At 46.8% G+C, this 27,623-nt stretch overlaps 1 protein-coding gene across 3 annotated transcripts in view; it reads left to right on the forward strand.

The window, feature by feature from the left end:
- The first annotated feature begins 1,007 nt into the window (after positions 1-1,007).
- The window catches only part of CTDSPL2 (CTD small phosphatase like 2), a 34,628-nt gene continuing 8,012 nt past the window's right edge, over positions 1,008-27,623 (forward strand). The window contains exons 1-8 of one of the 3 annotated variants that reach the window (XM_034066220.1): positions 1,008-1,170; positions 17,897-18,105; positions 21,639-21,777; positions 22,476-22,625; positions 23,083-23,298; positions 24,113-24,191; positions 24,462-24,573; positions 25,436-25,522. In XM_034066220.1, the coding sequence (XP_033922111.1) occupies positions 17,920-18,105; positions 21,639-21,777; positions 22,476-22,625; positions 23,083-23,298; positions 24,113-24,191; positions 24,462-24,573; positions 25,436-25,522 (969 nt within the window). In that variant the 5' untranslated portion in view covers positions 1,008-1,170; positions 17,897-17,919. Of the gene's footprint in view, positions 1,171-7,565; positions 7,582-17,223; positions 17,251-17,896; positions 18,106-21,638; positions 21,778-22,475; positions 22,626-23,082; positions 23,299-24,112; positions 24,192-24,461; positions 24,574-25,435; positions 25,523-27,623 lie in introns of those variants that run through there. The other 2 variants (XM_005141186.3, XM_034066221.1) reach the window with 2 other exon arrangements.

Here is a 27,623-nt window from a genome sequence, read left to right on the forward strand (position 1 = left end):
CATGGATAACAGAAAATAAAACCAAATCTACAGGTTCAGCAGGGTTCACATTACACGTCTAAACCTCACTACAACCTCTTCAAACTCTGCTGAGTGAGACGGTCAAGCTACTTCACAAAGTCATTGAACCGCTAAAGCCCGCAGCATCCTCACCACTTCCCACGGAAAACACTGCCTAAACACCAGAACAGAACACAGAAGAGAAAGTGGAAACACAACTTCACACTAGGCTCCGCTGGGGCTCACAACAGCCGCTCAGACCGCAGAACCAGCGCTTGCAAGGCATGAAGCCTCATGAGGCCGGAACGCGAGCGGCAGCACCGGCCGGGAAGCAGCCCCGGAGGGAGGCCGGGCCGGCCGGGGCAGGGACGCTCACCCCTCCGGCTGCAGCGGCCGCGCTCCGGCCGCGACCAACCCACCCCGGGGACGGCTCCTCCGGGGACCGCTCCGTCCCGGGGGCCGCCAGCGGCGGCTTCCCCTCACCTCGGGTACCTCACCTCGGGCCCCCCCACCTCACTGCGTGCCCGTCCGTGTCCCCCCTCCCCTCCCCGCGTGCCCGTCCGTGTCCCCCCTCCCCTCCCCGCGTGCCCGTCCGTGTCCCCCCCTCCCCTCACCGCGTGCCCGTCCGTGTCCCCCCCTCCCCTCCGTGTCCCCCCTCCCCTCCCCTCGGGGCCCCGCAGCGCTCTCCCCTCACCTCACCTCAGGGGCCGGCGGCTGGGCCTGGCGCCAGCAGAGCGAGGCGGCCGCTGCCTCCGCCGTGTGAGGCACCCTCAGTACCGGCGCCCGAAGCGGCGGCTCCGGCCCCGGGCACAGGCACAGGCGGCCGGGCCCTCTTCCTTACCCCGGCCCTCCCGTCCTCCGTCCCCGCCGCCTCCGGGCGCCGCTCCCCACTCCAGGCCCTGGCTCCCTCCTTCCCGTCCTGCCCCGGCGCCTCCATCCCCGGGCCCCCCTCCCCCGGCCGGGCTGCGCCTGCGCGGCGGCCCCTCTCCCCATCCGGGTCCCTCCGTGCGGTGTAGCAGGTCGGTAGGCGGGAAATGGCGACTGGCTGCTGAGCGGCTGCGGAGCGCGGAGCCCCGGCGCGGTGTAAACACAGCGGAGCCCGGTGCGGCCCGGCCCGGCCGCCGGCAGCGCGGACCCCGGGGCGCTGCTCCCGGCCCCCCGCACCCGCAGGTAACCGAGCCGCGGCTCGGGCAGCAAGGGGTCCCAGCCCGGGATCAGGTGGGAGGGTGAGGGGTGGCCGCTCCGGAGTGACCGGCGGGAGCCTCCCCTCAGGGCCTGCCCCAAGCCGAGCCCTGCGCCCCCGGTCCCGGTTGTCCCCCGGCCGTGCTCTGCTGCCTGCGGGGACCCAGCGCCCGTCCCCTTGCACCTCCCCGGGCCGGCCGCGGAGGCCGGACAGCCCCGGCCGCACCGGAGCGGCGGCGGAGCCCGCCCGGGCCGGCCCCGGCCCCCGGAGGAGCGGGCGGCGCGGCTGTCACCCCCGCGCCGACACCCCCCGCCTCCCCCTCTAGGCCGAGGCCTGCGGAGCGCCCGCACCGCCCGGCCGCCCCCCGTCCCGTCCCGTTCCGCTCCGCTCCGCACCGCGGGGGCTGCGCTGTGCGCTCCGGGGGGCGGTGAGGACGCGTCCCGGCCGGGCCGGACCGGCTCAGGGGGCGCAGCTCCGTGGGCTCCATCCCGGCCCCGGCTGCGCACACGGGCGGGCCGAGCCCGGCTCCGCGGAACGGGCGCGCAGGACGCGCCTGTTGCTGGCGGCAGCACCGGACGCGGCTGTCAGCGGCTGCGGGCACCGGTGCCTCGCTGCGGGCTGCCCGGGCACGGACCGCGGCCGGCGCGGCGGACACCAACTTCGGGCGCTGTCAGTGCGGAGGCGGCCGGGCCGGTACCGTGCGGGACCACCGCCATCTCAGCCCGGGGCTGGCATCAGTACCGGGAGCGCGGCGGAAGGCGTTAGCGTGTTGCATGCCGCATTGATTGTGTGCTCGCTTACCAGGGAGGACTGTACAGCCTGTTGCTCAATTTATGGTACTTGAGAGTGCGTGAGAGGACAGGTCTTAGTGTGTCTTTGTGGCTGTTCTGGTGAGCTTCAGCCTGGGCTATTTCTCCCTCTGAGATGATGGTTGTAGCACTTGCTGTGATCGCAAGCCTGTTGTGTCCGGTGGGGTCTTTCATAGTCTTCAGTTGCTTGTGATGTGCTTCACAAAGTAATTTTGAGGTTGTAGTTCTTGCCTTTGCCTTTCTTGGTAAGTTTCCACTGTTACAATACGTTAGTCCGTGAAGAGGATCTCCAGGTGTAACTATTCCTCTGTTGCCTTCGGCGACTCACAGCCTCTTTTGCCATTTCTCCATCAGTAAAATGGGGATAATAATACCTCAGAGAGTTGTTACAAGAAGTAGTTAATGTTTGTAGAGGGCTTAAAAGACCTAAGTGTTATTAATTAAGCCCCATGACACATTAAGGTAAGAGTTAGCGAACCAGGTTTACACATGGATGAACCGAGGCAGGAAGAGATTATGATTTAGCTGGAGTAACATATTGGATCTGTGACAATAGCAGAAAACAAGTTGTAACTACTTCATGCTGTAGGCACAAGCGAACCATTCTGTATAACAGATAAGATTCCAAGATTATTTGCCTCTCCCTCACTCCCCCCTTCCGATTTCAAGCTTTTCTGCTTGAGGAGGGTTTGCCTGTGTGACTTCCAGTTGACTGGATAGCTCCAAGGCCACTTGTGGCTTGCCCACTTGAAAGTGTTTCAGCAGTTTTCATAACAAGATATATGTTCTAGGACGCAGGCCAAATCCCGACTTAAATTCCATAAACCATTCTCCACTTTTCCCCTGAAAACATTGTGTGGAACTTAGTTAAGACTTGATCCCGTTCCAGTTGGTGGAGTACGCACTGAAGCTGACATTCCTGCTTCATTTGAGCAAGTTCTGTAGTTAGCGAACAAACCCCCTTGTCAGTGTGTCCCGGAGATTTAGTGGTACAGTTGGATCCCTCCTCCACCCATGGAAACACCCCTCAAATGCTGGAGCTGGACTTGGGGTTTCAGCATTTAAAAGGAGTTTTCCACCTTCAGATTTCCACCACGATGCTGATAACTCCACACTGACGTGACCGCTGCTGAGGGCTGAGGAGCATTAAGCAGTTAAAAAGAAAAGAGCCTGCTGGATTCAAAAGGAAACGTAGTCTTCATCTTACAGAGTTTTTCCATACTGTACTGGCTTTTCTTTTCTTTGATCACTTGTGCTGCTGCTGAGGCCGACACCAGCAAAAATAGTGCTTGCAGGAGACTTGGAGAGTCACGTTTTCTATGCAAATATTTCATTCCTGTGGAAGAAACTTTTTCCATAGGTATAAGTGGAATAATAACTTGGAATAGTTGCCTGTTGTTGTAAGAACCAGTACTGACAGTCAAACAGAACTGTTTTGGCAAGAGCTCGCCAGAAAAGCTTGAGCAGGGGGGGCTGAGGTGACCTGAGTTCCCTTCCAACCTCCACCATTCCAGGAGTCCGTAAAAGCAGGATGTGTGGAGTAGGGCTGGAATTCACCAGCGGTTCGGAATTCATGTGCACTTCTAGACACACATGTGCTCTGACAGAAGCTTGTGATTTCCTGCCCTTTTGAAGGAATATCTGGAAGTTCCAAGACATCATTGTCATAGTTGCAAGATCCCAGCTGGAGCCAGTGGGACTGTGTAACTCTAACACTGCCTCTTCCAGGATACAGGTTTGCAGTTTCCCTGTTCAAACCCGTGCAAGTCCTTCCCCATCCGTGTGGTTTCACGCTCCCACAGGGGAGCCAGTTCTATGTGTGATGGTTTTTGACTTGGATCATGTCCCCATAAGACTATTAAGATCATCCCAGATTCAAAGACTGCCCCACACACATGCTTTCCCTGCCACTGCATCCTTATTCCATACTTCCTCAGGAGCATTCCTCTCTGTCAAGTGCCTTTCTGATTTGTGACTGTGACTAGATCAGATATGATGACTCTTACTCCTGTTAGCCCAGAAAGTAAAGGACTAAGTCTGAATGAAATTCTTTCATTTGCTGGCAGCTTCCATTACCACTAAGTGCTGGCACCAGCCTCTTGTAAATTTTAAATGGGAGTTTGTTTTCCATCTCTTGCATATGAAAAGTTCCTTTGATGTTTATAGATCCCAGTTAAGTCTTCAGGAAATGCACATACCCACCTGAAGTGCCCAGCTGATGCATCAGATTCATCCCAGATTGCAGTGTTTAGGGCCAGACTGTTTAAATGGAACCACACTGCTGCTCCTGTAAGGGAGTTCTAAGCTCTTTCCAGGCTCGTTTAAAAGAGGAGCTGTCTCAGGGAGAGAGTTTGGTGGTGTCAGACCCAAATGAACCCAGGTTAATTTGCTCAGTGCAGAGCTGAGTGCAGCGTGGTGCATCTCTGACTGCTCAGAGAAGCTCCCATAGTGTGAGGTACTCCGCAGCCAATGCAGTGTGCTGTTTGCAGGCTGAGCTGCCTCCATGGCCACTATTTAGTGTTCTAGAGAAATAAATATTTTACATACACAGATGAAGACATTTTCAATAGCACTTGAAAAATGAAGTGTGAAATCATCCACATCTAAAGCAATCAGTCTCAGGGGCTGGATGGTGGCTTCCCAGTTGGCAGTCATAACTTGGTCGAAATAGATGACTTCCCAATCAGATCGGTTGCAGTAATTACTTTGATTAGTAACTGAAGGTCTTCTTCACTACAGAAAAGTTCTTTCATTGCACCTCATGATCCCAGGAAAACACTTTTATCAGGACAATCTGGTGCGAGCAAGTAATGAGTGTCAAGTAAGGAGCTGAGTGTCACCACTGCCAGCCCCACCAGCTGTGGGATCAGATATTGGCCCTCGCTGCCTCAGTTTCCCTGCATGATGGGTCAGTATTTGTGGTGATGCTGTGGTCTGTGCCAAGGGGAGAGGATGAGCAGCCGCTGGAGGACAGGCTTAATGCAGCAGCCGCATTGGGTTCTGCTGTATTGTGACCTAAGAGATCCTTGGGAAATGTTTGAGAGCTCAACCCCATCACAGCTCCCTCCACCTGGCTAAGAAAGGCCCTGAAGGGCAGCTGGCTAGCTGGTAAGTTCAGTGCAATGAGGGTGCTCAGCCCACTGAGGGATGGGGATGCCTGAGGTGCATGGTAAGAGGATGGAAATTGAAGGGTGCCCAACTCCTGTGCGCACTCAGAGCTTCTTTCTGTTGGGTGAGGAGACCGGTTAGAAGGCATAAAACACTGAAAGTTACACCACCACAATAAATATGAATTCCAAACTATAACATTATAATGAAAGGTTAACTAGAAGGAGCTGTTAACTCCACTGCCTCCGGAAAATAAGCTGTGCATGCTTAAAGTAATACAATGCTAAAAAGTGGATCCTGCTATTAATTGCCAAAGTGCCAAGTGTAAGAAGGAGCAAAACATCTGACTGGAAGACGTTTGGATTAGAATTTACCTATAAATAAATTACCTTATTTTATATCCACAAACACATGCAGTGGCTGCACAGCAGGAGTGTCATTATCGGCAGAATGAGGCTCAGAAGGTGATACTGCAGGGCACATTGGCATCCTTGAAGCCTCATATGCAAGGAAAGGAACCTGTCCTTGTTTAGGCTACATTTCGGAATAGCTAATTTAAGTTAATAAATGAACAGGAACTCCCATCAAATCAGAGCAGTTGTTGTGAGCTTCAGCTGTACTGATTCAGTGTAAATCAGAACTGTTTACTTGAGGCCATTCTAAACATGATTGCTTTGATTCACCCTGTATTTTAGAAGGTGCTAATTAGCAGAAGGCAGGTAATTCAATCTGAGGATTACACTATCCCACAAGGACTTCCCTGGCACAGCCACACCAGCCTAGTTAGTGGTAAAACCCCTACACAGAGGGGTTCCTTTTGGCAGCACGAGTTGCACTTGTACTCTCTGGGAGGCTTGCAACCCTAGCTGTGTGTGACTAGAGAAAACCAGTATTCCCCTTTCCTTTCACATTTCTATCAGGCAGCATTTGGTTTAGGCACAGTCCAATGCAGATTTCCTCAGTCTAGACAGAGCTTCAGAGATACTCAGTATTTCCTGCTTGGTACCTGGGGGATGAAGGTGCTGGGACAGACAGCCTGATGCAGGTGTACTTATTTCTTACCCCTGTGGTGGGATCCTCACCCACTGTAGCTTCCTCTAGGCTCATTCTTCTGTAGTTTATGTCTTCTAGCTGATGTTTTTGAAGCATTCACTGTTTCAGGATGGAGTGGGCTGGCTCTGAAGGTTCCGTGGTCTCCTTTGTCCTCAATTCATTTCCCAATACCCTTTTCATAAGAGATAATGCCACCTGAGTTGCTTCTTTCTCCCTTTCCCAGGCACTTCTCTCCCTTTAGTGTCCTGGGGGAGCTCATTTAGGTGCAGCAGGCTTCCTTTTGTCTGAAATAATGCCTTTGGGCTGTGGTGCGATGCCTGGTCACCTGAATCACATCCATCACCTGGGGGGAGAGAAATCCTGTAGGTGAGGGCTCAGCTTGTCCCTTGAATGTGTGGCTGTGCTGCAGTCCTGTATCTGTCTGTGCCTGAGCAATGATGAAGAAGAGCATCTGTTAGCAGTTAAGAAATAAATGAAGAGTGTAAGAACAAGTTAGTTATTAGTAATTACATGGGCAGTGGTTATATGTCTGTGTTTGCTAAAGAAAAGCTTAATATGGGCTGGAGTTTTAAGGTGTGTTTTTGGGTGAGGGGTGGGAAGTGCAGATAGCAGAAATATCTGTGAGAACATTAAGGGTACTTTAACATTTAACTTGTGGGCTTTGTGTAGCTAGGTTTAAATATAGGATGTTTGATTGGATTGCCTAGCTCAATTTATTTGACACCTTAAACTCTCATCAAGACCAAGTAGTTGTAATTAAATCACTTTAAATGCACTTGGGAAAGCTTATGTATTTTGCTTATCAAGACAGAACTGAGGAATATTAAAGAAGAAAACAAGAAACATAATGGAAATTTGATACTTTTAATACTTAAAATATAGATTTAGAAGAAGCTTTTGAAGACTCCAGTGTAGCTGCAGTGATACTCAAGCAGCTGGAGTTACTGGATGTAGAGTTCCTTAATTTCGTGCTGCTGGGGACTTAAAAGCTTACTAGCACTCTTAAGAGAAAAGCCTTTGAAAGCTCAGTCGGAGAAATGGGCTGTGTAGATACAGATCAGGTGAAGAGGTGTCATGTTTAATTACCCTCTTGGACTTACTTGAAGATGATTCTCTTTTGATACAAGCTGGGTTTATTATATACCTGGAGAATGTTTGATAATGTTCACTCTCAAAGGAGTTCAAGTCAAAAGTCAGTTAATGTGATAGGGCTCCAAACCATAAAATAGCTTAAGAGTAGAGAATAACCACTTGTCATCAGTGGTCCACACTTGCAGCGGTAGGAAGTTTCTCAAGCAGATTGCTCTTTGCTCTGTCTCCTCTTCATGTGTTTTCTGTTCCCTTTTAGCTCAGGTACTGCGAGGTTAGAGGCGTGCGTGTAGCTGTCCATGTGCCGTTTGCTGGACGTTTGGAAGCTCTGTGCCTCAGGTAGCTGATACTTTGTCAGCCTCGTGGGGGAAAGGGGGAAAGGGATGGGCTTTTTGTTGCTGGGTTAGTTTTGGTTTTCAGTTAATCACTGATGAACCCACTACTGTTACAGCAGCTTACTCAGAGTGTTGTCAGTCTTCATCTGTATTGTCAAGTACTGTGGTGTGGGAGGAACGGGCCCATAGAATGAGTCTGTTGGTGCTGAGGACCTGATGTCCATGTTTGCATTTCTGGATGTTTTAGTGTGGTCTGGTCCTATGTGCTTCAGTGGTTGATGTGTATCTTCCAGCTCAGTTTCAGTCTGAGCACTCCAGGTGATAAGCTGCTTTGTTATGGGCACCCGAGCGCTATAAAAGGGGATGGTATGCATTGTTTCAAAAGCTCACACTAGATCCAAACTGAAGAATCGGTGCAGATTCGTGTCAAGCATCACCTTACCTTATGGGAAGGCAGAAGATGCCCTGCCACTTCTAAAGTTCTTGTTTATGTTAAGTTCCTTGTGAAAGGGGTGAGAAGCACATGGCAGTAATGGAAGAAGAGATAAATCTGATGTGAAGAGGGTGTAAAAGATGGCTAAAAGCCTTCAGTCAACCATCCCAGGATAGAAGCAGATCCCATGAATCTGTGCAGTTTCCTGCATGTCTGAGCAGATGCTTTTTCATCTGCTATGTGAGTTCATAGCTCAGCTCTTCTCCGTGTGGATAGATGGACACTCCTCATCAGGGTCTGCCCACAGGCTGCTGAACTAACTTGGTTTGACATAGGTGCTTGTTTAATCAGGATGGACTTGGTTTATCCTCCTTGTTCAGAGAGTTTAGAAAACTAATTTCTGTGTTATAACATAGAGGATACTGAAAGGATGAGAATGATTCCCCACACACACACCTTTAATGTGCATGTTCTGAAATGTGGGTGGGAGTTTTGAGCCCTGTAGTGGACAGGGGCAAAAGATGTTAACCTTCTACATGAATGGTGTGCTCAGCATTGTTCTTCAGACTCTGCTTTCGAGTTATTTCCACGCTGCATCATCAATATCTTGTCAATATAATAGTCACAAGCTAAAATACTCCAGTTTGTTTTGTATTGTTTCTCGAACAGCAGAATTGGTACAATCTGTTGCACAGGCTCTGTTCCTTTGTGCCTTCCAGCCCTCTCCTCTCCTGTAATACCCCCGAGTGCCCTGGCTGCAGTGTTTTGGGTACCCCCACCTCCCCTGGAGTCCCTCCTGCAGTGTCTGCACTGGCTTAGCTGGTGGCTGTGCTGGGAGTGGGTGCGTGGTTGTTCCTCCCCTGCCCAGGCTCTGCTGGGAGCTGGCCTTTGGAGGTAGGCTAGGAAGTGTAGGCAGAGGGGATGTGGGGAAGGGCTGGGCTCGGGCCCTTTGTTGCTTATTGGAGGTGTTAAAAGGATACTTAAAGAGCTTCTGATTCTCCTTGAAGTTGGAGGAACTTACTAGTTTGAGATTTCCCTCCTGTGGAATTGGTTGGTGTAGGTCAGTGTGTTCCATGTTTCCCAGGGGAGGACTGGCACACATGTATGGACAGTGCTGTTGTATAAGCCTTATTTTCTCTAGAAACAAGGCTGTAGAAAATCAACTGTAACAGAAAAAGCTTGTTCATGTTAATGCTAAAGAATGCAGCCCATCAAAGAGCACAATAAGCAAATGAAACCCATGGCATAAAATACTGTTGCTTAAAAAATCTGTGATGGATGGTCTTAGTTAAAATAACATGCTGGAAAAGGAACACTTGAAACCTGAATAGTTTCAGTGATCGCATCAGCACAAGCCCAGCCTCATGCTGATAGTGGAGCAGATGAGGCTGTGCTTCCAAAGCAGCCTGGAGCAGTCAGGGCTGCTACAGTCCCACTGACTACACAGTGACACAGGTTGTATCCTCCTGGTGAAGCTATAAACAGGGGGACCACCTCTGTCCGGCCTGTAGGGACCAGCTCTCTCCTGTGTATTGCTGTGAGCTGCTCTGAGCCCCATCCAGGAGAGCCCTGTGCCACTCATACCATCTGGCTGTGCCAGAGAGCTGAGCCCTGAGCGGTTGGGTTAAGTTCTGCAGTTACACACGGGAGGCTGTGGTACAGCACTTCACCCCCATGCCTTGGGCTTGCTGCTTTACTACTGTAGCTGCCCTTCCTCCTGCCAGGAGCTGTGTTCCACCCCTTGTTCCTGTGCTGGAACATTGCAGTTTATTAAGCTGGCCTAAAAATATGGCTAAATAGAGGGCTCCTGAGTGCCAGCACGGCCTCGGGCAGGGTGCAGGGCTATGGTAGTGATTAGATGGGCTTGGGCTGTGCCAGAGCTGAAGCCTGGCAGCAGCAAACCCTGCCATGGGGTGAGAGCTGAGCGGGGACAGGAGCCATGTGCCATGTTCAGTGACAGGTCCTATCTTAGCTGCACTCTGAAAGGCAGCAAAGTCAGTGCAGGAATGGACGGCTGACTCCTTGAACTGCCTTTCCCTTCCTTCTGCCTGGCCACAATGCACAGTACCCCATGAGCTGGGGGGATGCAGGGGAGGGAGGGCTCCATTCCTGCTGTTGTCATTAAAACACTTCTAAAGATCAAAAATACTTTGCCATGATTTTGCTGAACTGTTTCTGCAGTGCTTCTAAGGAAAAGTGTTGGGCGTCTCATCGTATCTAGCATGTGGCACATGGTGACAGCTAACTTGCTTCCAAGTATCTGCTATTGAAGATAAATTAGCTCTCCTCAGTATCTGGAAAACTCTTCCAAATGAGTGTAACTGCTTTGGAATGGGATGAGTGAACCACTGTCAAACAGACTGGCATTGCTTTGGGACGTGGCTGGGCGCTCATGTTCTGTGGGACCCCTGATGGAGAGGGCAGGTTTCCTCCTCATACCGGGGAAGAAGAATCCAACAACTGTAGGTTCATGGTTGGTATCAGCACTTCTGGTTCTTGCACATTTTTCTGCTTTAAAATCTACAGATACAGGTTAAGGGTCGAGTGTGGAGATGGAGGCTTCAGCCACCTCTGTTCCATTCAGGTTTGCTAGTGTGCCAGATGCATGCATGTTTTCTCTTAAGGATGTAAACCCTCATCACGGGGCATCACTGACAGTCACATCAATAGTTCTGTAGCACTCAACTTTTCCTCAGATGCAGCTTTCCAATGGAAGGCATGAGGCAAACTGACTTGCTCAACAGAGCAGTTCCCTGTTTGTTTCCAGAGCCATACCTGCTGCTCTATAGCCATGAAGTTATTCCATTGCATCTCAGGCATTTCAAAGTGGCAGAGATATGTTAGACCGAAGTGGAAGCAATTACACAGGGAAATAAAGAAGCAGAATTCAGGGTAGCATCAAAGAATGGAAGATCATAGTGTGGATGCAGATCGGTTCTGGGTACAGGACTTCTGCTGCTGTCAGTAGCTTGTGGTTGTTACACTTTGTAATATTGGCATATTGAAACTTCTCATGACTTCCCACCGAGCAGCCACTGAGTTTTGTTTTCTTCTTGTGGATTTTTCACCCAAAATATAATAGAGGAAAGAATGATGAAAGAAAATAAGATGTGTAAAATAGTGATTGGACAGGTCCTCAGTTCAGTTCCTTTTTGAAACAGTTCCTAATGTCTCAATAGTGTGTTTCTGAGGTTGTATGTGACAACATACCATCCCTCACTGGTAAAGCTCTTAAAACCTGAGCACTTGTTTTCCTGTCAGTTTTAACTTGTGTCCATGCACAGATCAGCACATTCATCTCAGAGGCTGCAGTTTGTAAGAATGAAGTTCTCCAGGTGAGAAACAGGCCGGAAAGGGCAATGAATGTGTCAGGGCTAAAGCAGCACGTTAATGGGAAAGGGTGAGTTTCAGATGTGTGCGCCAGGGGCTGATGGGAATCTTGGCTGGGATGGCAATTCCCTGCTTTTAACAGCAGAGTTGGTTGAGTTTTGTGCTTTAAATCAGGGAAGGCAGGTGTGAGAGGAGCATGGCAGCGGCCCCTGGCAAGGCAGAGCCCAGTGTAAGCTATGTGTAAAGGTTCTGAAGCTACAGAGTGCACCAAGGAAAACTTCCAGGGCAGGAAGAGTGGTATTACCATCTAAAGAGGTTTTATCCTACAATAGAAACCCTCTGCTATTTCTAAGGCCAAAGGAGCAGCCGAAAGCCTTATCTAGCCTTTAAAAGATAGCAACCTGACGGAGTCCTGCGGGATATGTGATTGTGGTTCTGATCCCACAGGGAGATTAAGGTGAAGAACAGCAAGATTAGGGTTTCTGGAGCAGTTAAGCAAAATGCAGCTCTCTTCTCTGTGTGGACCTTGCAAAAATTGCTGGCTTCTCAGAACAAACACAGCAGTTACTCCGTGCCTTCCACAGTCCAACACAGACTTAGTGGGGCTTGTTACTACTCTTGGGTGCTTTAGTTGGGTTGTTCTCAATTAAAAAGAGAACTGGTGCGGAGCAGCAATTAAACACCAGTCAAACCCAGTAAGTCATTAGGATTTGTCTGTGGTCAGCCAGCATCCTGGAAGGGCAGTGCAGGAAGTGTTTAGCAACCTGCCTCTACCACGGCTTGTAACAAGAGGGAGATGACTTCCAAAAATAGGCTTGCTCTGTGCCTGCAGCATGGATTAAGTGTCCGAAACGCCCGATGTGCCTGGGGACAGCTGCTCCAGCCCAGCCCAGGATCACTGCTGCTTCTGGGGGGTTTGTTACCCTCTCGGCTAAAACTCAGGTGCTGCAAGCTCCCATCTCAAACCATTGCAGCTACTGGTGAGCACCAGGGTCCAGTGGTGACTGATGTCAAATTCTTGTCTCAGCAACGTCACTCGTAAATAGGACCTGTCTTCAGCTGCAGGTCTGGGGTTCTGCTCTGACATTAACTCTCCTACAGCTAACCCAGCTCTCCATTTCTCTTGCTGGGTTAATAGTCAGACCCAAAGCAAAAAGGCTGAATTAATGACAAGCTACAAAGAGAAAAATGTCTTGGCCAAGAGGTAATGAACTTGTGGTTCCAAACACATACCATATATTCAAACCAAAGCCTCGCCGGCAAAGCAATGGTGCCTAGAAATATGAGTGCTGGGGTAGAAAGTGAAGTACCAGAAAAGCTTTCTCCTGTTAAGGCCACTTGTTTGGCAAAGTCTTTCTTAGGAAGTGTCTTTTAGGGGAGGTGCTTGAGCTCTGGGACAGCAGAGGGGTGGGTGGGAGCCCCAGGCAGACACCCTGAGCAGCAGGGGCTGAAGACACGAGGCTTCGAGCATGACTTTAGTTTGGATTGGAATGACTGTAACCTGAAAGATGGGGAGGAGAGGACAAGGTGCTTTCCATGAAGGATGGGAAGTGAGAGGTGCAGGTTGCGTTGCATCTTCCATCATTGTAAATGCCAGCTACTGTTTTGAGGGACCTTGTGGTTTCCTTATACGTTTATCCAGGTTTCATAACCAAGCACCACCAGCTGAATAGCACATCCTGTGCTCAGCTGTTCCTGGAAACTCTTGTCTTTTTATTTTGCTCTTACCTACCCTGTCCTGTGGACTTCCTCGAATCATGGTTTCCTGGTTAATAGTTGTCTCTTTAGGAGACAGTTGCAGAGAACCACACTTACAGATTTGAGACGTGACCGGTAATCCAGTGTGCTGTAAAAACCAGAATCCATGGGCTGGAATAGCGTGAAATTGCTGTAGTTTTCCAGGGAAGGAGAATAAGTTGGTTAAAGAAAGGCCAGGAGTGTTTGAAGGGGGAAAGTCTCAATGTCTCTGAACTAACAACAAGCATTTCCTTGATGGCTGTGAAGTGCTTTGGGGCCTGTCAGGATGAAAGGCTTTATCTGTAAGTCATTTTCCTTGGCTTTGTTGTGAGTCCAGGCAGGTATCTCATCACACAAGGGTTATCCTTTGTCCCATACTTCTCCCTCCCCACCAGGCAAAGGCTTACCAACTTCTTGTCCATTTTCCATGGTGCCTCAGGCTTCTGTGTACACTAGCATGAGATCTTGTGTTTCTTGAAAGCATCACCAGTGTGAATGGACTCGAGCCAGCTCCACGAGCACATTGTCTTGTTGGGATGTTTCTTCATACTTGAAATCTGGGTCACGTCACAGCAAGGAAATGTGCTGATGAAACATGACTGGCATTATTTGTTTAAAAGGAAACAGAAGAAATACTTGGGTTTGGCTCCTCTTTCTGTGGATCTGTCTGCTTGTGTGTCCTGAAGTCCCTGGGAGAAGTGAGCAGTGAGGTCTGCATTATCTGAGCTGGTTGATGGTGGGATGCTGAACCTGCCCCTGGCACCTCACACATTCCAAGCCAGACATCAGTTGTCACTGATGCTGTTAGCTTTGGGGATGGTTCCCAGCTTTGTGTGTGTTGGGCACGTATCCATCTCTGTCTACAGCATATACAGCATGTGTTGACACTCACTCAAAATCCTGAAGAAAGGAACAAATTTTACTGCCTTCTTGGCTTTGTGTAAGAAATGGCTTAAGGAATGCTGTGGAAGTGGTGCAGGAAGAACATTGTGGTGGTTAATGGGATGTATTCCACAGCATTTTTCAGCATGCTTTGTTTTGCAGTGTGAGTTTTTCACACACACTGGTCATCAGCCTCGTGATGGCAAAGCTGATGTATGGGCACAGGGACCCTGAGGGAAGGGAGCCTTATGCCATGTAGTTCCATCACTTGGGAAGGAGCTGTGCTATGGCAGCAGGAAAACATCCTCCCTCAACACAGGCCATGTCCACAAGGGGAGGTTAATGTCATCTGCAGCAGCAGAAGCTCTCTGCTTGAGGGTCCCAGCAGGAGAATCAGCCAGGTTGGTAAAGACCTTTTCCCCCAGCCCTGCCGAGGCCACCCCTGCCCCATGGCACTGAGGCCTCATCCCCATGGGATGTGAACCCTTGCAGGGCCAGTGCCTGCAGCCCTGTTCCAATGCTGAGCACCCTGTGGGGCAGGAATTGTTCCTCAGCTCCATCTAAACCTGCCCTGGTGCAGCTTGAGGCCAGTTCCTCATTTTGCTTTAGTGATCTGGGGTAAAGCAGTAGTACTGCATGTGATGGGATAGTTCCCCAACTGAAGAGCTCTTGGAGGCATGCTCTTAGAGAAGTGAGTCATTCCCAGGAATGTCTTTCCTGTAGGTACACCCTACCCTTGCCATGGAATAACAGTGGCACTTACAGGGTGGTGTGTCTGACAGCTTGGGGATGCAGGAAAATGGGGATTTACTGCAGCTGTAGCTCCTCTCCTGCTGCTTGTTAACAGCTCCTTCATTCCTTATTTTCCTGTCTCACACGTTGTTCAGTGAGGATTCCATTTAGTCCCTCTTTGCTGTGTATTTCTCTTGAAGACCGAAGGGTTTCTTTCCCCCCACTTTCTGGGTTTACTGGAACTACAGAAGGGATGCAAGAAAGAAGGGGGTTTGAGGGTTTAACACATATAGAGCAGAAACATCAGCTGAGTCTTTAAATGTTCAGCACATTTGCTGCCCATGTATTGAGTTGACTTCAGGTTCATGTTGTGGTAATAGCTCAATGAGGAGGGATTAGAGGACTGCACAGAAGGAAGGTTTGAGCTGCAAGCTCCTGAAAGAGAGTCTGTTAAAAGAGGACTGAAGAGCAGAAGTCACTGGGGGTGGTTTGCTGTGACCCCCCCATGCACTCACTGTTGGGCTGTTGTCCCAGTGCTGGAGCCAAGCCCAGCCCCATTGGGTGGCTATGGCAGTCAGTGGTCACACAGCCCTTCAGGGGCTCACAGTGATGCCATGAGCAGGGAGAGGCAGACTGGGTGAGCCCAGGGAAGGAAATCACCTGTGTGCTTTGACTGAGAGTGTGGGAAGTGTCTTAGTCTGCATTGTGCTGCTGTGGGGAAAGAAACACGGCTGTAAGTCAAACCCCAGCCATGGCAAAGGTCTCAGGCATCAGGAAAGCAAACTTGTGTCACTGAGAGGATTGCAGGGAACTGTTGCTAAGTCCATTAGAGATATTTATAACCCCAGGCTTGATACCCAGGGTGTGAAATGAGCCAAAGAACTCTGGCAGCAGTGGACAGATGAGTTGAATGGTTCCTTGCTGGATAAATACATACTCGCCATTGACAGACATTGCATTGGTTCATCTTGTGCCTGCCTGATAGTTCTTTCCATTCGAGAAAAATCAGGCAACTTGCAGTATAGCAAATGAAGCAACAGTTTCATTCTCACACTGGAATCTCACCCGTGTCAGTCGTCTTTCAGTGTCTCACATATCCCTCTTACGTTTTAAGCCTGCTGTTTCACACAGTCACCTTGCAGGGTGTTTTCCAGCTCTTCAAAACATATTAAGTAACATTTTAATGAATGTGCTTTACTTCTTTGGAAATACAAAATCCCACTGCATTTTAGTGTCATTCACTTAACTCCTAATTCCCCGTGGGAAGCAGTTGTTCATACTCCATCAAAACCTTGCAGTAATTCAGTGTAGCTCTCTTCTCACCTTACAGAGGTTTATGAACTAGATAAATAAGAATGAAGCATCTCACTTGTGTACATGTTTATATATTCAAGGTCTGTTTTAGGGATGAGCCATCTCTCTGACTGCTGCTGTTGTGTGTAACACCCTTCACAGACTGCTCCTAGCACAGGGCTTGAGTGCAGTTCCTGCAGTTGGGGTGGCTTGAGACCACAGTTAACTAACACTTCACCTGGCAGCACTGTGAGACAGCAAAGGGGAGATGCAGGTTCTGCTATCGGGCACGGTTACTTCACTCTTGCTGTAGGAATGCTTCTCTTTGTCTCCTGGTGTGAGGAGCAGGGACAGGAAATTGGACTAAAATCTCTGGGATTATTTTCCTTATTCCTCTGCATCACTTTCCTCCAGGGATAGTGGATCCTTTTAAACCAAGTGCAAGTTTTATTGCAATATTAATAATGCAAAGATGCTCCCATGGCCAAGGTTGTGAGAACCAGTTTTTATCAATGTAGACTATGGTTTTCTGTTCTCTTCCCTTGAACCTCACATACGAGCCCACTTCCACTGTAGCTTCATCATTTAGGAATCTTGACTTTCCCTGAAAGCAGTTGTATGATCTGCTGACGGAAGGAGCTGGACATGGGCCTCAGCAAGCTGAAATCCCATGTTTGCTGGCAGTTAAATATTGTATGTAAGTGAAGTACTTCACTCTTGACAATACCGCTTGAGCCCTTTTTCTGCTAAGCCTTCCAGCAGTGGTGTCAGTAGTTATTGTATTCCTCATTAGCTGTGAACAGCTTCTGAAAGCTGTTATCCCAGTGTGGCTGTGTCTGAATCATTCCAGTACCACCCTTGCCTTTTCCTGAACAGAAGAGCTGTTGTGACATTGCTTGGATTTGAAACGTTACAGACTATTTATTCTGTCTCTTCAGCAATAAGATGCCTGCTAAATGAACTTCAGGAAAGCAAATACCCATTCCCATCAGGATAAGCATATGCTTTCCTTTAAAAGAAGTGCTTTTTGCCATGAGTTCAGCTGGGAAATGCCTGTTAGTGGCTTACCAGTGTTTCTGTGCGGTACAGCTCGCATGGGTTTCTTACTGCTGCTTTTTTCCTGCTCCTGATCCCGTCTGTGTGTAATTTTAAGCACAGGAGTAGCCCCGTTCAAATCGACCTGAGTGTGAGCTTCCGTCAGCTGGAGAAGTGGCCCTTGGTCCAGGAGAGCAGTTATATTTGGCTGTACCAGCAGTCCAGTTAAAGGTTAGAGATAAACGGGATACATTCCCTGGAATGGTCCTTTACTCAGCTTGAATAAGTATCACTCCTGCACAAGTTTTGCTGTGGTTGGGTCTTATCCCCAGATAGAGTTGTATTGAAGATCGCTCGTGGGTTCTGTGGCTGGGCTGCTGTACCCTCACCAAGCTGAATGCACAGTCTTATTTCATTTCTTCTTCTGTGAACACTTGACATGAATATAGATTTATGCCTCAGCTCAAATTTAATGTGGAGGCTTAAAATGAAGTATTCTGAGGAGCACAGGGCTGGACAGGGGTGCCTAGGTTGTTGGCTCTAGTCACTTGATGCGAAAGACACCAGCTACCACACAGTCCTCATCTTAAAAGCAGGTAGAGTTTTTGTTCCTACTACTTGGATTGGAGGGTTATGCAGAAACCTCATTGATCTAATGGTTAGATGTCTCCACAGCCAGATTATACTCATTTATTCTTCTGCCAGTGTTATGCTTTAACTTAAATAGCTCTTCCCCTTGATTTAAATTAAGCCATCTACATGATGCAAAAGCTTAGTGCATCAGAACGCTGTCAGTGTTATATAATGTTTTGAATTCATGATCTGGAGCTCAGTTCTTCAATGACTAAAGTATTCCTGGTGCTTTTTCCTTTTATAGCTTTACATGTGGTACACAGGAAAATGAGGCTGAGAACGCGGAAGGCTTCTCAGCAGTCGAATCAGATCCACACGCCACGTGCTCTGAGGGCAAAGAGGAAACACTCGGAGGTGGAGGAGAGCTTACCTGTCAGCGGAGGCAGGCCCACCAAGGATGACACCGGCCTGCTGTCGTCCATCAAGAAGTTCATCAAAGGCAGCACACCCAAGGTATGCACCCGTTTGGGCTGTGTCACTGGGGCACGCTCAGTTAAATCTGATTTGAAATGGTTCTTAATGTGGTGGAAGCAAAAGGTACTTGTCAAGAGTCAGAAGAGAGCAGCCCCTGTGGTTGTTGAAACAGGGATGAAACAACCCAAAGCAGACTGCAAAGCCTGCAGGAGTCAGTGGTAGGTGTGTTCAGCACAGCTCAGGAAGTCCAGGATTTCCCACCAAGGTATTGCTCTGTCAAATGTTCACTGATAAATTCAGTAGATTTTGAAGTTCTGTTTGAAGCATTCCCAAACTTGGGAATTACCAGGACTGGCAGTAAGAAAAGCAGTTCTGTAAGCATCAAGTTGCTCAGTATTTTAGCAATTTGATTCACAGTTGTTTAGGAGTTCCTCAATCAATAAAGGTCAAACCTCACAAGTTCACTATGCTGACATTGCTGTGACTACTCAGTGTATTACTACAGTGAATGCTGCCCCTCAGTGGGTCAAACCCAGATGCTGTCAGGGCTAAACCACTACGGCTCAGCTGTCTTCATCCAGAAACCCCAACCTTACTCATTTTCACCTCTTAGAACCTGTTGCATGTATGTTTTGAGGGTGAAATTTTTACACACACGTAACTTTGATGTGCTGAATGTAACTTTGCAATTGCTTCCTAAACCTTCAAGAAACTGCTTTATTCTGTGAAGGGAGGCAAGTGAAAAAGGAAGTTAAATTTGGCCACAGCAGCCCAACCATTGCCATTATGTAGCCATAAATTGTAAAGAAGAGTAGCCCAGAAGTCAGAATGAATTACATTGTATCCCAATGAATTCAAATGCATCCCAAAGTAACTAGATGATACCTAAAATTTGAAAGTCAGAAGTATCTTCTGGGTTTCCAACCGAGTGTTGAAACTGTAACTTTGTAACAAGCTGAAGTTGAAATAACTTCAATTAAAGTAACAGTATCTTCTTAAATTGTAAACCTAGAGTGAAAGTTCTTGTTTCCTGGCATGAGTTAACTACCACAGAAACACTGAGATAGCCACAAGTAGCACTGCAGTGAGGAGATGGTTAAATCGCTTACATCTCAGTTTTCGTTAGGGCACAACAATTAATCTCTTCTACATTCACCATCAATAATGTGGCTCAGCAGTGCAACAGTTTGGCTGCAAAACCACTGCAACAAATGCTGAAATCTAAGCAAAACGTTTTAGGCTGGAATTTTCAGATAAGGAAAGTATGTCTGCTTTTCCTTCCCTCTGTCCCTGTGGGGCTGTGGTCACTTTCCCTCTCCCTCGCTTCCCTTCCTCTCCCAGAGCTTTGGATCACATTTCGTTCTTTAGTTCCTTGACAGGGTTTTTAATATAAAGGTCCACGTTTTCCTCTGTTTCCTTTCATGCCCTCTCCTAGCAGGACTTGGAGTGGTTCCAGTGGCGTTAGCATGGCACGATATTGATAGTGCCGGGCTATCTTCCAGAGTGCTAATGACTTAACCAAGTAGTCTGGAGGCTGCCATGGAAACGTTATAACTCTTTGCGATAGTGCATGGGTATGAGTCCTTTCTGGGTGTGCACTGGGGGGTGTGGGTTTACGGCAAGAAATGTCTTTGGAACAAGTGTTTCTCGGTTGTGATCATAGTCACAGGTCATTATCTGATGTCTTGTTGGAAATACTCCTCAAACAAACAGACCCTGAAACAGCCTCAAGCTATTTAAGTTGGAGAAACCAGAGACTAACATATGGCTCTGAGTGTGGATGGTGACAGGCTTGAGGTCCTTTACTAACACACAGCCTACTGGCAGGTCAGCAATAGCATGGAGAGCACAACAGTGTTTGTCATTTCCAAAATGTCAGGTCTGATACACCAGAAAAACCAATACATGGGTACCTATGGGGAGTACTGTGAACATTCCTAACTATTAACATTGGAGACGTTGTAGAGGTTCCTCTAAACTTGCCTGATTTGGGGCTCTAGCACTAGCACTGTTAGACAGTGCACTGAGCTCCATCATGTCATACTTCAGACTCACTGTAGCCCATTCCCTGATACACATGGGGTTTCTGAATCAACCTAACAGCAAACATGTTTGCGTTGGTGTGATATCACCGTGTTTCTTATGGCACCGTTATTGATCATAATGGGTTATACTGAGTTCAAGATCATAGAATCCAAATAGATTGTTATATAAATACATAAAATAGGTATATTTATTCCTATATCTGTCCAATTAAATTTTCAGTGTATAAAGCAAGTAGCACAATAATGTAACTGACCACATTGTGACAGCTCCTATTCTGGAGCATGAGAGAGACCTCCTGAGTCTGAGCTCTTCCTGCCCCTGCTGGTGCCTGTTGCCAGTGTAATTCCTGGAGTGTTTCTACACTTGTTTTCTATAAAGCAGAACAAGAGCACAACTCATTTTCTGAAGGTCATTTGATAGCTTTTACAAGTGAATTTCCCTCATTTTCCCCAGTATTAACTTTTGCACAGATGTCCTAAAAGCTGGGCTGCTGTCCTATTCTTGTATCAGGTCAGGGAGACACATGTCAGCCCACTTCCATGTGTGTTAGTATTTCTCTAAGCCACTGTACTCTTAACATGGGCTTTAGATTAAATATTCTACAAGATCCAGTTACTTTTTTTGGAGCACACAAAACCTTCTTCTTTTTCAAGCTGTGAAACTGCAGCTCCAGGAGGGCAATGCTGTAACTCTGCAATGGAAATGTTCATTACCTTTGGTATGGTCTGTGTCCTCATTTACTTTGCTATGTAATTCATTTTGCATTGTCTCACAGCTCACATTTCAGTGTCCTCTGCTTTAGATTTCAGATTGCTATTTTATTAAGCTGTAGTAGGTGCTTTGGGAGCAAAAGGGGAAGAAACCTGTCTTGGAATCATAGAATACACTCATAGAATGGTTTGGGTCTTAAACATGTGTGCCTATACATATGCTCATGCACAGAAAATGGGCAAAAATGTTTGTTCTGTATCATTCATGCAAGTGCCACAGGGAAGAAGAGCCATTTACTTAAGAAGACTCACTGGGCCATATAACCCTTGTCTACAATGTTTTTAGCCGCTGAGTTTTGCCCTCTGATAAGGATTGTATAGCAGCAGGTTCTGCCCATGTATACAACTGAGGAACCCACTTTGTGTATGTAGGAAGCGTGGTGGAGACCTCCACGTGGGCTGTTGTAAACTTTACTTCCTGGATGTCTCACAGGCAGAGAAATCAAGTCCTGTGTAATTTTAGTTGCCTTGTACGTACAGTTCCCAAGCTGCACAGCACTTGGGTATTTGTGAATGAGCTATCCAGAGAAATAGCACTTCAAGACAGTTTTTCTGCTACAGAAGTTCCAGGTTTTCTTTCCTGCTATTTTGCTATTTCCCTTGAGCTGTGTCAGGTTAAATGTCCAGCTGGTCAGATACAGGTTGCATGTTGTGCATCTGGAAGTGGAACAATAAATGACATTTTGTGGTAGTATCCAGTGGAGAAAAGAGGCACTGTTCAGTGTGTAACTTTTCCCCCTCCTTTTCTATTTTAAGGAAGAAAGAGAAAATCCTGCAAAAAGAAGTAGGATCGAGCGGGATATCGATAACAACCTGATCACATCCACACCTCAATCAGGAGAAAAGCCTAACAAACAGATCTCTCGAGTGCGACAGAAAAGTCAGATGAATGGAGGTCTGTGAACACCCTAATCCTGTGTTGCTGCAGTACTTGTGCAGATGGCTCAGAGACCTGTTACTGGGGAGTAAATAACTTCTCTTTATTCCAGGCTCAGAGCTGTGTCTTAGAGCTCAGCCCTGAGATGGCAGTTTCTAGTTGTAGGATGGACCTTGCTGTGCATGCACATCTATGGAAAACCTTCACTGTTAGTTGTTATTTTGTAATGTGAAGATTTATTCTATGCCCTTTGTTATCTGTGATAACAACTAGAAAGTACTTTACTTCATAACTATATTTGTGTGTGTGTGTGGGAAACGTTCATTATAGGGAAGCTTAAGAGTTTCCAGGCACTGGACGTCAGTGACACTTTCTCTTGCCTCCATCTAGTGGAACCCCACTGATACTGTCAGCTGTGTGCTGGGAAGGGTGCACAGCAGCTTGAAGGGTCTTCTGTTATCAAGCTCATTTAAAGGATTTAAACTTCTACTGTTGGTTAATGTGTAGTATCATTTCTATAAATAACAAGTGCTTCCTGGTTTGTAGGGCTGAGATAGTGCTAAGTTTTTATCTGAGACTGAGCTGCTGCTGCTTTGTTGTTGTTGTTGTTGCCCAAGTTGAACTGTGAACAAGAGAGATCTTTCCTATAGTGAAAATGATACCGATTGAAGGGAGGATGTGTGAAAACCACAAGTGTGGGTTTGTACCTTTCACAGAAGCTGGAAGTTACGAAATGACGAACCAACACGTCAAGCAAAATGGGAAACTAGAAGATAATCCTGCCACGGGCAGCCCCCCCCGAACCACGTTACTGGGAACCATATTCTCTCCTGTATTCAATTTTTTTTCACCAGCAAATAAAAATGGTGAGTATTGAATGAAAAGCCCATTGTGTTAAAGCTCAGAATGATGGGGGGTTTAAGAACAAGCTGGTTTGAGTGGCAGTACACTTCACATGCTGATTTAGAGACCAGGAGTTACTACTACCTGACAAAGGGCTCCTTAAGTCTTTGAAGGGTTGATAATGAATGAAAGAAGCAATAAGTTTATATGGATTAGACTGTTTCTTTTATAGGTGTAAGTACCCAGTGGTGTATCTTTCATCTAAAACAATGTAATAATAATTGGTATTAAGTTCCTTGTCCCAGCCATAAGAGGCATTTGTCATGGCCTTCATTTTGGGTCTTATTTTTGTTAGCATGGGTCAGATGTGGCTATCTTCAGTTATTCTGAAACTGTTTGTTTGTGTGGTCAGTAATATCAGCATTCTGATGGGTAACTCAGCCTGATAATGATGGTGAATGTACTGAAATCTTAATGCAGGAACATCAGGATCAGATTCTCCAGGCCAAGCTGTTGAAGCTGAAGAGATAGTCAAACAGCTTGATATGGAACAGGTTGATGAGATTACCACAAGTACTGCAACATCAACCAACGGGGCAGCTTACACTAGCCAAGCAGTGCAGGTCAGGTCCACTGTCAACAATGGTTTGGAAGAGGTGGAGGAAACAAATGACCGGGATCTGCCACCACTTACAGGTAAGAAACATGTGCTTGCCTTGCACTCACGTGGGAGCTGTGTGTGATTTGTACTCTCAGGGAAACCCCAACACCTGCATTCTCTAGAAACTAGTATTTCACATTTGCTTAGGGCATCAAACAGTAGTAACAGGGCTTTTATTCTAATAGACAAATCTCCTTTATGCACCAAAGACACAGTTTTTTCAAAGCTTATCTGTTATTCCCAGTACTGCTCAGTAGACTTCATAGCACTTCTTCACATGAAAACAAAGGTTCCAGAATGAATACTGAAGCCTTCCACCCCATTAGAAATGCACATCCTGGGCTTGCTGATCACAAAAGAGCAATGTGCAGCATTTTGATCTCTTGTATTAGAACTTCAGGGAAGTGAATTTAACCTCTGCATAGAGGGGCTGCTGTGGGATACATGGCTGTGGTCCAGACCTTCTGGTCTGCTCTGCTGCTGAGGGGCCCTCTGGAAACACAGCAGTGGGAGCTGCTGGGGAAAGAGCTGTGCCACCTTCTCAGGCTGGTTCGTGCATCCAGGGAGTTGCCACCACCAGAGGCTGTGTGGGGTCTCCCAGCTTGGCCAGGTCATGATCTTCTGTGGCATGAGAGGGCACTGGACACTCGGGTGGCTTCCTTGGGAGCAGTGCAGGCCTTTTCTGAGGACACACGGGGACAGAGGGTGGGCTGCAGGGACAGATTTCCACTGCTGTCCCAGGCACTGGTGTACCAAGGGCAGACTCACTTCTGCAGGCTGCACTAATAAGACCAGCTCTTGTGGTGTTTTGTTTTATTTTTTGGTTTGGTCATTTTCGTTGAATTTTAGCACCAGTATCCCCAGACTGTGGCTACTCATCAGCCCATGCGGAAGCTACCTATGAAGAAGACTGGGAAGTCTTTGATCCGTAAGTGCTAATGTTTGTACTGCAAATACTGAATTGGTGGGTTTGGGTGTTGGATTAAGGCATTCTTATTCAAGTTGGGAGATTTTTATATGATGGAAATGAATTCCAAAAGCTCTTAACTTAAGAAAACAAGTGTATATTGATATGGGGTTTTATTCAATTTAAAATACTCCTTGTGCAGCCTTAAATATTTGAAATATGAAGTTGGGCTTCAACATAATGTAATGAATATGAGATACGTATCTACAGCCAAATCTCTATTCTTTCCAGGTATTATTTCATCAAACACGTTCCACCACTAACAGAAGAGCAACTGAACAGGAAACCAGCTCTTCCACTGAAAACAAGAAGCACACCAGAATTCTCCTTAGTTCTAGACTTGGTGAGTATCTCTATAAACACGTTCCAAAAGCAGGGGCTCTGTAGCATTGCTGTCACTTTGTTTGTTGCTGGAATTAGAAGTGTTTGCTTTCAACAAAAAGGCTTTGTCAATGTTATGCAATTTTCAGTTAAATATAGTTTGCATTAGGAAAAGATGATAGTGGCAAGAGCAGAAAGCTTGCTGTGCGGGCTGCCTGCTTAGCATCCTGCCTCAAGAAACGCATTACAACTCTCGTCTCAAACAAAGAGTTATCTGTCCCCATAGAGCTTTCTTAAATGCAGTGTGGGAAAACTGGGATGGAATAACTGGGAAAATTCAGCTTCGTGTCTTGCACCAAGATTGATCAAGGGCAAATCTTTTCATTCTGATGACATTTTTATTCTCAGAGGTCACAAATTGATTTTTCAAATACCCATAGAAAACATATTTGTCTTGATAATAATTTCTCTTTGTCTCCCTGTTTTAAAAGTTGTTTCAGAGCCTGTTAATGATGGCAGGAACATTAGTTTAGTTTATCATGCTTGGCATCACTTGGCATGTCCTCCAGTGCCCGTATAAACAGATACGTTATTCACACTGATGGATGCAGGTTTGACTGACAGGAGAGCCTACAGAATGAAGATACCTGCTTATAACTGTGCCCCCAGCTCACAGTTGTAAGTGATTTAAAAATCCCTGCAACAATAATGAATTCATTCATTCAAAGAGCTCTTCAATCTTGACAGCACTTGCATAAAAATATTTTCCAGACTAAATAAACCTACTTTAAAATGAGCATAAAAACCCAGAAATTCACTTCTGTTTTTAATATTCCTTTCATAATGTTTTCTTTCCTTGATGCCATCTTTTCTTGTTTTAACAGGATGAAACATTAGTGCACTGTAGTCTAAATGAATTAGAAGATGCTGCACTCACTTTTCCAGTTCTTTTTCAAGATGTCATTTACCAGGTAATTACTGTGCATGGAAAAACATGGAGCTTTTATTCTGTTTAAGGTAGGAATTCTTGCTATGTGTATTTGTTACCAACTTGTTTCAAGAGAGGTAAGAAACTGTCTAGCATGTAACAACCATCTGGTTATAAATGTATTGGCTTTGGCAGATTGGATTGTCCTGGGTTAGAGATGCTGCAGGTGGAGGCAGGAGCACCAGCAGTTTAGCCATTCCCCAAGAGCAGCTCCTCACCAACATTCCTCCCTTAGGGAAAAGCAGTCCCCATTGGCTGGGCATTTCTCTCTGTAGAGAAGACATCTTCAGCACCTGACACTGAGTAGGTTCTGTCCAGTCATCAGTCTTGTTGCACACTTCACCAATGCCACTTCTACTTCCTTACTCCCTGGTAATGTACCCAGTCTGCTGGGTATTAGTGTGATTTGACTGTCCTGTGGGGACTGCTAGGGTTCAGGTTTGTTCTGCCTCAGGAGATGGTTGCTGTGTGTGTCTTACATTGACCTGCCCAAGAGGAGCAAGTGGGAAGAAACAACTGTCTTCCAGCAGCTACCAGAGATGCTGCACTGATGCAGGCTGTTGTTCTCAGGTCCTTTTGTGGGGTGTACCTGGGAGCAGCCACAGCTTCCCCATCGTGTAGTTCACACCATATTGGACCCCACTGTAGTATCTTTGAAGAACAAGGCAGGCATCAGGCACCTTAAAAGGACACTTGTCCAGGTATTTTTCCTGATTCTAGAAGTGCTTTTCTTTGCTGTTGCATATAAACCCCTTTGGAACCTGGAATAATCTTTAAACACGGGTTTGTCTTATCACTTAGCTGATGATGGCCATGCACAGTTTCTTCCCAGGCTGACCTTGAAAGGAGCCTTAGAAGTAGTTGTTTAGAGGCTCTTGACACTGCTAACAGAATCAGGGAGGCTAAAGCTTCAGTTTTTTCCTTCCTTCTCTTAGATCTCAGTACAATTCAAGTACTTTCTGTCTATAATCCGATCTTTTAGTGACTGTGTGTTTATGCTTTTGCCTTTAGGAAATTGAAGTCAATGGAGAGAGTGACTTACAATATTTCTAAAGCTTTATTCAGTGGCATTGTACACGAGCCTGTATAGCCCTTGACACAGTACAGCTACTGTGTGAGTCCTGGAGTTTTCTCTTAGCTCTCTCTGGAGTCCAGCCTGGATTTGCTGAGGAACAGGAGCTTCTTGCAGGCCTGAGAGAGTCAGCTGCTATCTTCAAGCACACTCTCCTGGTCACTATTTGGTTTTGCTGCTTTTTCATCACACCAGACACTGACAAAGATTCATCTTTTACTACGTAACAGCTAATAAGGCAAGATGAGTATCTTAAGGATACAGTTAAGCTGATCTTTCACTAGGATTTAATATGCAAAATCCAAATAATCTTCTGTGATGAGAGTTGGAAGGAAGTTTGTTATTTCATACCCTTCTTAGGGGTTTTAGTCAGTGAATAGCTATTTACAAGCTTATAAAACTTTCTCTTGCATATTTCTTTTGCTTATCAGTCTGACCAGCACCTCTGGACCAGCCCTGTGCTGATTTCACATCTCTGCATTTCCTTTTGGCAGTGATTTCAGCTGGCAGCAGAGAAGCAGCCACTTGAGCTGTCCAAGCAAAGTAGAAGCCAGCAAGTGACTATATATAAAGGATTGCGTAATATATCCCACTGAAAACATACAAGCTGTGGAACAGACATTGCTGAAGATGTTTTCCATTAGTATCATGTACCACTTCCATGTAGGTTTTCCAGAAATATTGGACAGTTCTCTATTAATTCTTCTTAAGAAAGAATAGAATAGAACAGCACTTCTTTTCCTGCTGAATATCTGCTCTTTCTCACATCAGGCCTGATTAATACTGCAAAAGAAAAGCTAGCTGTGAGATGAGTACAGTTGGGCTTGCTTAGGTCTGAGGCAGTGAATTTGTTCCTGTTTTCTGCATTGAAAAAAAAGTCTCTAAATTAAAGCAGTGTTTTAAGTTCTGGGCTTAGTAAAAATCCAGTCTTTGCACAGCTGAAGTGTTCTTAAACACTGTTACCTGGTAAGTGCTGCCTTACATCTGACTAGAAAACAAAAACCCATGACAG

The sequence above is a fragment of the Melopsittacus undulatus genome, chromosome 9 (genome assembly GCF_012275295.1).
Source record: "Melopsittacus undulatus isolate bMelUnd1 chromosome 9, bMelUnd1.mat.Z, whole genome shotgun sequence".
Lineage (NCBI taxonomy): Eukaryota > Metazoa > Chordata > Aves > Psittaciformes > Psittaculidae > Melopsittacus > Melopsittacus undulatus.